Below are 12,388 nucleotides of genomic sequence, written 5' to 3'. Positions count from 1 at the left end.
TTGGAGCTGGCAGACTACCATCCTAATCTCCATCACTTAACCACTTATCCTGGGCAAGTAATTTAATTCCTCGTTGCTCTAGGTTTCTCATCTGGAAAAGGGCACAATAATAGTACTTACTTCACAGAGTTGTTGAAAAGATAAAACAAGACAGTAAATGTATGTTACTTAGCACAGTGCTTTGCTAAGAGGATGATCAGCAACTACCAAGCTTTTATTATTTTAGTACCATGCAAAGGTTGCTACAAATCAATAAGAAAAATATAATGAAGACAACAGAAAAATGGACAAAAATATATGAAGCGTAGCTCATAAAGAAGAAAAATAATGGCTCCATATAGTAAACAAAGCAATGCAAATAAAACATAACAATTTTACCATTTTCCAGCACACTGAATTGACAAAAAACATTTTTAAGTGTTAATGCTCAAAGGTGGTGAGAGTTTAGGAAATAGACACTAGAGGGAATGAAAATTGATTCATCCTTCTTACAGGGCAGTTTTGCAGTTTGATGAAGTGATTTTAAGAAGTTATTCTAAGGAAATAAATAGATATTGCAATGGTATACGCATGAGAATGTTTATTGCAACATCTGTAGTTTTTATTGTTGAAAATTTGTGAACAATCTTAATGTCCATCTGTAGAGGTTTTAAAATAAATACAAATTATGAAAGTTCCTTATAATGTAATACAATTGCTGCCTATAAAAATAATGGTCGGCCAGGCGCAGTGGCTTATGCCTGTAATCCCAGCACTTTGGGAGGCCAAGACAGACAGATCACATGCGGTCAGGAATTCAAGACCAGCCTGGCCAACATGGTGAAACGCCGTCTTTACTAAAAATACAAAAATTAGCCGGGCATAGTGGCGGGCGCCTGTAATCCCAGCTACTCAGGAGGCTGGGGCAGGAGAATTGTTTGAACCTGGGAGGCGGAGGTTGCAGTGAGCTGAGATCGCATCACTGCACTCCAACCTGGGCGACAGACACGCTGTATAAATAATAATAATAATAATAATAATAATAATAATAATAATAATAACGGTTAAAATGAGTGCCCCCTTGGCCCAGTCGTCATCATTTCCTGCTTTGATTAATCCCTGCCGCCCGTCTCCTTCTCAACCCATTCTCTACACAGCCACCAAGGCAAATGTAGTTACGTCACTTTCTTGCTTAATGCCCTCAGGGCTGCTCATTATAAAATCCTAAAACTGGCCTTATAAGACTGGAGTCTCATTTCTCTCTTTCTTTTACACTCCAGCAACACAGTACTCAACAGGCTTCTCAGCTGGCCTTTGTGTTGAGTTACATGCCTTAGGAATTTCGCATTTCATTGAGCTGCATTGGTTAGAACGATCCTGTTCTGTCCCCTAACAATTTTCACTTCTTTGTAGCTTTTACAAAAGTGTTCTTAAGTGTTGTTTATGCAACTCTTTGTTTGTATATGTCTCTCCCATTAGAGTTTAAATCCCATAAGGGTAAAAATTATCACTGCTTTAGCCACGATTTTATCCATTCACCTAGTGCAGTGCCTGACCTAGGGGCTTGATGCATATTAGTTTATTGACTGAATGAAGGGTTAAATGAAATGCAGGCTACAAAATATACAGTGTGAGTAAAAGAGGGACTAAAGAGTTCATGTGACCATACCAGGCACAGAAACTGGCTACTTCCTGTAGGAGCACGTGGCCTGGGCCCTTTCCTGAGGGGAGAGAAGGGAGAGGTGCACCTCTGACTTGGGAAGAGCACAGCTGGGTGGAAGTGGTGGCCTTGGGGATTTCTGTGCCTTCTGCTTCCTGGAAGGGAAGGGGGTTCACCACCCAAGGTGCAGGAGTACAGGGGAGGCGGTGGCAGCCGAGAGACTGAGCTGTCAAGTTCCGTGTTTTGGGATAGGTCTCAGGGTGCACACAGTGCAGGCAGAGATCAACCTCTTGCACAGTAAGTTTCCCAACTAGGGCAGTGTCAGGGAGTGCCCTAGAGGACAAGAAGGGGAAGAGTTGCCAGGGCGAGACTCCGCCAAGCCACTTATCTGGGCAATCAGCCACCACAAGGTCTCACATTGTACCTGGACTCTGAGACGACTGGGACCCTGGGGCTGTGCTTGAGAGCGTGACTGGCCACTGTGGGGGTGTAGGGGGACTGTTCGTACACAGCGTTCTCCCTGATACTCCTTTTTTTTTTTTTTTTTTGATACAGGGTCTCACTCTGTTGCCCAGGCTGAAGTGCAGTGGCAAGATCTTGGCTCACTACAACCTCCACCTCCTGGGCTCAAGCGATCCTCCCACCTCAGTCTCCCAACTGGCACCACAGACACACACCACCAAGCCCTGCTCATTTTCGTATTTTTAATAGAGAGAGGGTTTCACCACGTTGGCCAGGCTGGTCTCAAACTCCTGGGCTCAAGTGGTCCGCCCACCTCAGCCTCCCAAAGTGCTGGAATTCCAGGTGTGAGTCACCATGTCCGGCCCCAGGTACTTGTTCTTGAAGACTACTCAGGCCTGTAATCCTAGCACTCTGGGAGGCTGAGGTGGGAGGAATGCCTGAGGCCAGGAGTTCGAGAACAACCTGCTCAACATAGGGAGACCCCTATCTCTGCAAAAAATTACCCAGAAGCGGTGGCATACTTGGGGTCCCAGCTACTCAGGAGGCTGAGATGGGAAGATCACTGGAGCCCAGGAGGCCCAGGCTGGAGTGAGCCGTGACTGCACCACTACACGCCAGCCTAAGCAACAGAGACACAAACAAACAAACACCCAAAAAGGACTGCAACGGGTTGGGGGCAGGGTAATAAAGACACTACTTCCTCCACTTCTGTCAACAACCCTGACCTGGCTGGTTTGTCAGCCCTCCCGTCTCTGTCTTCTATGATGTCAAATTCTTCTGCCCATTTGGCTCCAGAAGTGGACTCCCATCCTCCAAATCACCATATCCATGCCAGAAAATGCCAGGCCAGCCTGTTTGCTTGTTTTCCCTTTTCTGCGCAGTGGGGCCCTTACATCTCTGCTCAGCCCCAGATGTGTAACTGTGCAAAGTCTGTCACTGAGAAGCCTCTACTTGCATTTCACATCCAACTTCTTGGCTCTGAGTAGGACACTAAAGTCGATTTCTCCTTGTGACCCTGTGCCTAAGCCCAGGGCCCAATAAACACATTCTGAAGGAATGAATTCATCCATTTATTCAACTTTCCGGTATGCAAGAACTTCTTTTCATGGAGTGTCACGGAGGCCCTGAGGGAGGAACGGTAAACTGGGGCAGGGGTGTGCATAGCTCTAGGAACAGGTTTAAGGTCTAGGCTTTAGAGTTGGGGAAAGGGGAGCTATTACAGATTTCAAAAAGGCCATAACTGGCCTTAACCTGTGCAAAATCTTGGGGGTGAAAGGGCAGACAGGGAGTCAGGCTGGAGGTGATGGAGAAGTGAGGAATATGGGGAGGTCGTGGTAGTAGAGTTCACATTGAGTGGATGTGGGTTCTGAGTCAGGGAAGGTGATGGCACTTTGTGTGTTGAGACTGGGTTGGTAGAAGAACAGAGCTCACCACATCTCTGGTATGGAGGGAGAGGAGGAAAAGAGCAGTATGTGAGGGCAGGTGCTCAGCTACTGCTTCCTTCTTGGAGCAGGTGACCAACGAGTTTGGCTATCACTCCCCGCCCATCCCAGGCTCCCTGCTTGGGGAAGGGCCTCCACTAACCTCCAGTGTTTTATGTTTTTAGTTGTGAGTCATGGCTGAAGAAAGCCAGAGAGAAAATGGGAGAAAAAAGGTGGAGCTGAAAATGGAGGCAAAGTCCATGGGTTGGGGACCTAGATGGCCCCCTTCAAGTAGCTCAGGCCTGGCAGCTTGTGCTGGGCTTGTGGAAGATTCCCTCTTAAGAGGTGAAATACCTCGGGAAGCAAGCCCCAGCACGGGTAGGGCTTGTGGGTCTGCGGGGCTGGGCCACTAGTGTTCACCTGACCACGCCAGCTGCCCCTACTCCAACTGCACACAGGAGCGGGGCACACGGGGTTTTGCTGAGCACGTCAGCCAAACCAGGGCAGGGAAGGTGTCTTCGCCCTGGGCAAGGCCAAGAGGGACACGTGCAGTCTTGCTGGTCCCACAGCCGGCGGCACGCCTCACTCCTCCCAAGGGCTCATGTCAGTGTCGATGGCAACGCAGTTGTAGGCCGCATAGCGGAGCTTCTCCTCGCATACCTTGGCACTGTGGGAATGGGGACTTGGTCAGGTCCCTCCATCGCTACCAGGGGTGATGGGGTCCCCTGGGCCCCAAATCGAGCCTAGGAAAAAACCCACCTGGCATAGTGTGGCAGGAAGAGGGTGCTGGAGCAAGTGGAAGACTCGGGCAGCGCGTCTGTGGTCTCGTAGCTGGGGGCATTGAGGGACCATAGGTCAGGAAGATGTGTTGGGGCACATGTACGTGTGTGGGGAGGGAGGACAGAAGGCAGCCATGGCACCTTCAGGCCTCCCTCCAGCACTCACCCCAGCTTGTCTGGGTAGATGTAGATCCGTGCTGGCAGGCGACTGCGGCCCGTGACAAAGCGCAGGAAGCGGCTCCGGTCCTCTGGAGGGAGAAGGAAATCAGTGCCTGCGTGGATGGTGAGGGAGGGTCTACAACTTCTACCCTGCCTCTGCAACTCAGCAGCAGAGTCCAAACCCAGGTGTCACCCTGCCCTCCTCCACTGACCGTTGGTGAAGTTGTTCAGTGCCTCCCAGAAATACTGCACCCGCGAGTCAGATGGCTCGAAGTCCTCAAACCGGGCTGGTGGAGACAAGGCCAGCATTCATTCTTGGGTCTCATCTTGCCCAGTCCTTGAGCCCCAACCCCTGTGCTGTGCTGTGCTGCCCTGCCCTGCCTTGGGGAACTCACTGAGCTTGCGCAGAGCATCCACAGTGACCTCTGGATCCCCACACACTTTCTTCTCCAACTCTTGCCAGGTCAGCAAGTCCAGCACAGCCTGTGGCACCACCTTCAGCAGACCTGCCTGCATAGCTGCCACCTGGGGAGTGGGTAAAAAGGCTTGGCTGGGGAAGAGGGCACACCTCCCGCCTCACACTGGGGGGCATCACTGTGGCCTTTTAGCAGCAGAAAGGTGGCACTGAGGAATGGTGGGGGCCGGAGTTCTTGGAGTACTGGTGGCTTACAGGCTGCGTTCTGGGTCCCAGGAGCTGGGGCTCAGGAGGGGCCAAAGTTCTCTGTTCTACTAGCCTCTGGGTACTACCTGCTCCTTGCTCTCCTCTAGCCGTGCCTTCTGAACCAGTTGGATGAAACGAGAACGGTCCCCATATCCCACGACGATGCCTGCACCCCCAGGGATCAGCTCCACCACCTGTTGGTCACTCAGTACAGTGGTGAATGTTAGTTCCTTCCCAAACTTGAACTCAAACGTCTCCTTGTCCATTCCTTCCATCACTTCCAGGAGCTTCACCTAGGGGTTGGAGAGAGGCAGGGAGGTAACCTTTTCACTGTGGAGATAGTCCCTGTCTTTCCACAAGACGCTCACAGGGAAGCAGAGACAGCCAGGCAAGGCAGTCCCCATGGAGGCAGCAGGGAATGAGGGTGTCAGTACAAGAGCTGTAAAAGCATCAAGACAACACCTAACCAGCCTTGGAGGCCAGAGGAGGCATCCTGTGGAAAATGGTGTCTCAGCTGAGACCCAAATGATGGCTGGGACATAAGGGAAGTTAGGAGAGAGAACATCTTGGAGAAAGCTGGAAAGAGCAAAAGGCCTAAGGAAACTGTGTGGCTGGAGCCTGAATGTGAACCAAGTGGCTGGAGACACAGGGTTCACATAAGGCCTTTACAGATTCTGCATTCTATCCTAAGCCCAGGGCCAAGCCATCAATGAGTTTAAATAAGGAGAGTGAAATGAATTACTGTGGCTGCATGGAGACCAAACAGGTAAGAACGGAGACAGGGACACCAGCTTTTTAGTAAGTGATTAGCTAAGGAGGAAAGGTGTCCTCAACCAGGCAGGGAGACAGTAGTGAGATAGGAAAAGCAGACAGATTACAGAGGAAGACTTAAGAATGTGGTGGCGAGGGAGAAGGGGTGAAGGATGGCCCTGTGGGCTTTGGGATGGGGAGGAGTGGGACATGGTGCCCTTCTGAGGCAGGAGCCCTAGAGGGGAGTAGTCTTCGGAGAAGATAAAGAACACACTGAGCCTGAGATGCCATCTTGGGGCAAACGTCGAGGGTACAGATACATATATGGCCCCAGGCTTAGGAGAGGCTGGGGCTAGAGGTCAGGATTTTAGGGGTCACGAGTCTACAGACAGTAGTTGAAGCCATGGGAGTGGATGGATTGGAGAGGGATCTTGTGTGTGGTGAAAGAACAAGGTACAGAACAGCTTTAGGGAGGACCAACCTTTAGGGGCTGGGCAGAGGAAACACTGGTTCCAGGTCCTACTCACCAGCACAGAGTCCACAGCTGGGAAGTCCTTGCTCCAGCTCACCTCCTCACCAGAAAGCTGCTTCCACACAAAACCAGGCAGGGCCAGGACCTGTGTGACAAACACTCCCCACTGTCTTCTCACCCTGAGCTGCCCAGGTTTGGCTGGCCTTTCCTTCCAGGGGCCAGGGCTGATCGGACCGGGGTGTGGATAAGGCTACTCACCAGGAACTCCTTACCCCGAAGGGCAGCCCCCATCAGCTGTCCGATCCATTCATACTTGGCAAAGTCTCGGCAGGAGGGGTTGGGTACATACATGTCCCGAGCCTCACCAGTGCCATTGCCCTGCCCCAGAGACAGAGCTGTGAGCGTGGCATGAGATACACCCTATTTTCCTGGCCCAAAGACTTCCCTGAACATTTTCCACTGGGAACATTTTCCACTAAATGATCCCTTCAAATGCACAGTGGCTCCTCCTCTCCCTGTCTGCCCAGAGGTTGCCCTGAGCAACTCAGTCCCTCCTCTGCCCTATTTCTATTTTTTTTTTTTTTTTTTGAGACAGAGTCTCACTGTGTCACCCAGGCTGGAGTGCAGTGGCATGATCTCGGCTCACTGCAACCTCCGTCTCCTGGGTTCAAGCGAGTCGCCTGCTTCAGCCTCCCATGTAGCTGGGACTACAGGCGCGTGCCACCACGCCCGGCTAATTTTTTTTTATTTTTAGTAGAGATGGGGTTTCACTACATTGGCCAGGCTGGTCTTGAACTCCTGACCTCGTGATCTGCCCGCCTTGGCCTCCCAAAGTGCTGGGATTACAGGCATGAGCCACCGTGCCTGCCCCCTTTCTAGCTCAATCTGGCCCCCTCCTCTGCCCCCTTTCTAGCTCAATCTGGCACCTGGGAGGTTTGCAGAGATGGAAACGGAGATTACCTGGTTGGCTGTGCGTACAAAGAAGGGCAGGGGCACGGGGGTATCCGCTGAGCTAGGGCACAGCTCTTCTGACATATCTGCCAGGCTGTCCCGGAAACCACCCCCTGAAATGACAGATGCCCTCAGCTGGGCACTCAAGAGCCCAGCTCCCATAATGGGGTAATGAATAGGTCCCCCATCATCATTAGCTGGTGAAAAGCCTCTACCACTTTGATAGGGCAGCAAGCAAGACCCTTGAGATCCTCCCTCAGGGCCTCACCTTGGTCAATGATGCCTTCTGCAATAAATTTACACTCCCACCACTGGTCATAGCGCATGGGCCACCTGCAAAAAACGTGGGCAGATTTGTCATCATGTGGGGCCAGGTGCAGCACAATTCATCAGCTCAGAGACCACCTGGGAAAAGCAGTCATGGCGAGGGGTGCCTCGAGCAGTTGTGTGTGTGTGTGTGTGTGTGTGTTTGTGTGCACAAACAGATGTCCCGAGTAAGTCCCTCACTCTCATGCCATACCTGTAGTCCAGGGGCTTTTCATATTTGTCAGAGGGCTTTAGGCCTTCATATACCTGGGGGCAAGGAGGAAAGGAGTCATAGGAAAGCAAGACCTGGCCCTATACTTGCCCCAAGAACTTGTTCAGGTCCCTCTTGGCCTAGCCCCCTTGGCCCTTGACTGATCCTATCTCAGTCGGACCCTAGGTGGTGCAGACCTGGGTGAAGACTGCATTCTTGCAGGCAGGGTCTCGAGAGGGGCAGGCACGGTGTTCCATGGCAAGACGGCGGTTGATGTATAGGCGTGGCATGAAGCTGGGCTTGCTGCTCTCAGAGTCACGCAGGCACTGAGCCACCAGGCCGGGCCGCTGGCGGGACAGCAGTAGGAACTGCTTCACTTGCTAGTGAGGAGAGGTGGCCGGAGCAGGAATGAGTGGGCAGTCAGCCTCTATCCAAGCCCTGGAACTTTCCCCTCTGCCTGTATCCAATTCCACCATTTCAGTTCAAGTCTAGTCCATCCCTGTCCTTGTCTCCAGTCCCCTCCTTAGTTCAGCCACCAGGGAGAGCTTTCTAAAACAAAAAAATCTAATACTGTCATTACCTTCCTCACCTTTCCAACAGCTCCACTACCCTGGGACAAAGTCCTTGCTTCACAGCCTGGCCCACAGGGCCCTCTGCAACCAGGACCTGCCTCCTGCCCACATCCTTCCACCCTCATCCCTCTGTCATACTCACACCTACTGGCACACTTTTCTCAAGACATCTTGAGCTGCTGGTAACTCCCTGTATGTACCTTTCACGCAACCTGCCCTGCCTGTGCTGTCAACAGCCCTTGGGTATTCCACACACTCTGGAATACCAAGGAGGCTGGGGAACAGCCTCCCAAACACTAAATTTGGACCATTTGTTCTGGCTTTCTTCCTATGTTCCCAGACCCAGCAAAGGTCTTGACCTAGAGTAGATTTTAGGAACTCTGCTAAGGAATGAAAAACTACGTGAGCAGGAAGGGGAAATGCCAAGACCAGCACTGGCTGGGTCGGCTCACCTTAATCTCACTGAAGGTGCCCAGTGTGTGGTCCCAGGCAGGTACCAGGTGGTGCAGGACACTATCGAGGATCTTGATGAATCTGGCATGGGTAGATAAAGATTGACTGCAGCTAAAGAGTTTAGCATACATGTAACACCCCCAACTCCCCAACACAAAGGGACAGGAAAAGGCAGGACCTGGGGGCTTCTCTGACCCTTGAACAGCTTATACTATGAGACCTTGGGAACCTCCTCCATGCAGACACACAAGGCTCAATGTTGGGGGAAGGGAAGGGCCCATAGGTCCAGGACCACAGCTACCTCTGCAGGAGGACAGCTCTGCGGTACAGTACTTCAGGGTCGGTGCCTTCTAGGCGTGGATATCGCACCAGACTAGTTGGCTGGAACAGGTCTGCATTCAACCCTAGTTCCCGCTGTCTAGACGACTTGATCTTGACCCCTCGGAGACGAACATCAATCCCATCATCTGGGGGAAGGGGTCAGAGTAAGGTCATTTACAGCACCTGCTGCCTCCTTGGCCCTCAGACCTGGGACTGGCTCCTTGAACGCTCAGCCTTGTGTCACCGTTAGCCCCTAGAAACTCGGGACCTTCGGGATCACCTTCTATCACCTGATTCTGATTGATCTATTCCTGCTGATTCCTCTGTCTTCCACTAGAATGCTGGGACGCCTGAGGGTCCCAACTCAGTTCCTCTTCCAGGTGAGCCCAACCACCTGTATAGCTTTAAGGCAGGCCTATACCTGGCATGTCCCAGCTGGCTCAGGCCCCAAAGCTCCAAATCCTGGAGTTAGTTCAGCATCGCCTTCACGCCAACTCCAAGCCCATCCTCTTCTCTCCACACTGTCTGTTTGCCCCCATCTCCACGCCGGGCTCTCTTTCCCTCCTTATAGCCTTAAACCTCACCTCGGCACTCCACGATGCGGATCTCGATGATCGGGAGGTGGACGGTCATGTCCTCCAGGACACAGACATCCCCGATGAGGGTCCTGAGGAGATGAGTGTGAGGCACTTCAGATACCTCCTGCCTCAGGCCTTCAGAGACTGCTGGAGTCTCACTCAAACTTAGGCTTTCAAGCTGGGCTAGGCTTGGAACATGCCCTACTTCCCTCCCCAGGCCAGCGTGCTCACTCGTCAATGCTCACGTCACTCAGCTTCTTCAGGTTGTCCCCTTCGCCCCCATAGACCACCACCCGCTTTGGCATAAAGTTGTCATCTGTGGTATCCACTGTGAGTAGCAGCTTCCTGAAGGGTCAGAGTGTGAATATGAGTCTTTGCGAACCCACAGGGACATAGCCCACCCACCCTGTCCTGCCCAGAGCCTACTTACTTGACAATGGTGCCCTTCTTCATAGTAAGCCGTACCCAGTGTTGGCACTGGGACCCATCGCTCTCCCAGTAGGTATCGGCATTGCTGTCTGTCAGGCAGGACACGTTGAACTCCTCCTGGGGAGGGGCAGAGACGTGAAGTCAGCAGTTACCCTCCCTCCCTGCACTGGGCTTGTGCTCTGGGCCAGGAGCACCAGAGAGAAAGCATAGTGAAGTTGGGCTAACGGGCAACTAGTATGGGATAGGGGGCCGCTGGGTATGTAAGGGGTCCTATAGACGTCCAAGATGGGGAGCTGAACTGAGTGTGGCCCGTGGGGACCCTGTTTTGGTCCTGGCCTGCAGGTGGGGGTTCTTTCTGGATCTAGCCTTGAGGGATGTGACTATATCTTGTCTGGGGTGGGAGGAGCCCCAGCACCCACCGTGTAGGAGGAAACGTCTATGCTCTCCACATACTGCTTCACGCTACCCAGGTTCTCATCCTCCTTGCCCAGGTGGTCATACAAGAAGTGGATCAGGTCCTCGTCGCACTCGTAGGTCCATGTCGGGGGTACATAGCTAAGCAACCCCAAGCCCCTAATTAGACTGGGCCCAGACGCAGAGCTCCTTCCTCCCCACCCCATTCCAGCTCACTCACAGTAACCTTTGTACAGCTTCTGCGTATGCCTCTGCCGGCTGAGGTCTCGATCCCAGGCGATGTGAGTATGTCAGGTCCACCACCTGTTCCCACCTGTGGGCACAGAGTAGGGAGTGGGATGGGGAGACATCAGCGGTCAGCAGGACAGTACTTCCTTGCCGTGTAGCTTTCTTCAGGGCTCTCCCAGTCTCCACCCGAGCCCCCTTCACGTCCCGCCCCTTTCTGTTCTTAACCCTGCCTCCGCTCCAGTATCCCACCCACCCCAGGCTGTGGCTGAAGTGTTCCCAAGCCCTCCTGGCCCGGCCTTCTGACAGCCAGCCCCGCTCCTTCAAGTGCAGTACCTGAGCACCGGCCGATAATCCACGCCAAAGAGCTGCTGCTGCCGCTGGAGGTGGTTGGGAGTGTCGATGGGTACCAGGCGGGCTCCGCCCTCCGCCGGGCGGCACACCAGCAGCCAGCCTTCCTGCAGCCCGCAGTCGCCCAGGTGCTCTGCCAGCTGCTCCTGCCGGGACGCGTAGGATGGGGACAGCCGTCAGGGAACTGCCCAGCCGCCTGTCGTGCCCAGCCCAGGGCAAAGGGCGCCGAACGCAATGCCAACTCAATACAGGGGAGGAAAGGGAAACAGCCAGAGGTTTCTCTGGCCCCGGGAGTCTTTTACCGGGTCCTGGGCAGGGAAGAGCGCACCTTTGTCAGCTTCACCCAGAGCCCGTGGCCGTTGCACAGCTCCTCGCCCGTGGTGCGCACGCAGGCGCCGCGCCGGAGCTCAATGCTGTCGCGGGCGGCGCGGAGGGGCCCGGAGCCGGTACCGGGGGCTGGGCCTGCGGCGCCCACACGCAGCCCCAGGCCCTCTGCCTCCCACACCGGCAGGAGCACGCGCGACGGTCCCGCTGGGTCCTTGTAAAGCTTGTAGAGCACCTCTCGCGGCACGAAAGCCAGCGCTGCCGGCAGCGGCCGCCCGGCGCGGAGGCTCCGCGCTGCCTCTGCCAAGAAGCGCACGCGGCCCAGCAGCTGCCGGGGGGACTCCAGCACCGCGCCCGGGCCAGGACCCGCCATGGCGAAGTGGCGGAGGTGAGCGCCTAGGGGCGACCCTGCCCGGGGAACAGCTGGCGCGACCGCGGACAGAGCTTCCCACCACGCCCTTCCCCGCCTTTGGCCAGCCTTTGCCGTATGTTCTGGACTAAGCGCACCCCAGCTCTCACTGTATTGCACTGTGTACTCCCACACTCAACCATATTACTTATCTCTGTGCCACCCTAACCCAGCCGACCAAACCCAAGATTGGTGATTGCTACCTGATCAATCTCCCTCTCTCCATTTCCTTGTGACTACCATTTTATCTCTACTGCTACTACCCTCATTCAAGTCATCATTCTAGTTAGCCTGGGTCATTGCCAACAGTCATTTTTCTGGTTCTTCGGCCTGCTGTTTTTCCTCCCACTCCCAGCGAATCTGCTGGCCTCCCTATCCTATGGGTGGTGTGACTAAAGTGTTTGAGACAATGGCCCCTTCCCCTGCCACTGACAGGAGTCTTGAGTCATTAGGGTTGATTCTGTTTGTCACTCCTAATCCCAAGGACACTGGAGATCATTA

General features: G+C 53.7%; 1 protein-coding gene across 1 annotated transcript; it reads right to left on the bottom strand.

Moving 5' to 3' along the window:
• Positions 1 to 3,158: 3,158 nt before the first annotated feature.
• HECTD3 (HECT domain E3 ubiquitin protein ligase 3) lies at positions 3,159 to 11,967 on the bottom strand. Its single transcript, XM_004025676.4, has 21 exons — positions 11,483 to 11,967; positions 11,140 to 11,300; positions 10,799 to 10,891; positions 10,584 to 10,719; positions 10,166 to 10,281; positions 9,967 to 10,080; positions 9,742 to 9,824; positions 9,138 to 9,303; positions 8,836 to 8,917; positions 8,009 to 8,191; positions 7,815 to 7,867; positions 7,563 to 7,627; positions 7,304 to 7,407; positions 6,602 to 6,721; positions 6,399 to 6,488; positions 5,208 to 5,414; positions 4,856 to 4,985; positions 4,673 to 4,747; positions 4,468 to 4,549; positions 4,282 to 4,353; positions 3,159 to 4,189 (listed from the first exon to the last, which is right to left on the bottom strand). Exons 1-21 carry the CDS (start codon positions 11,849 to 11,851, stop codon positions 4,105 to 4,107), a joined length of 2,586 nt encoding a protein of 861 aa, XP_004025725.1. The 5' UTR covers positions 11,852 to 11,967; the 3' UTR covers positions 3,159 to 4,104.
• Between the last annotated feature and the right edge of the window lie 421 nt (positions 11,968 to 12,388).

Source organism: Gorilla gorilla, chromosome 1, assembly GCF_029281585.2.
Source record: "Gorilla gorilla gorilla isolate KB3781 chromosome 1, NHGRI_mGorGor1-v2.1_pri, whole genome shotgun sequence".
Lineage (NCBI taxonomy): Eukaryota > Metazoa > Chordata > Mammalia > Primates > Hominidae > Gorilla > Gorilla gorilla.
Note: the sequence above shows the minus strand (reverse complement) of the source record. Positions and strands in the feature narration are given on the sequence as shown.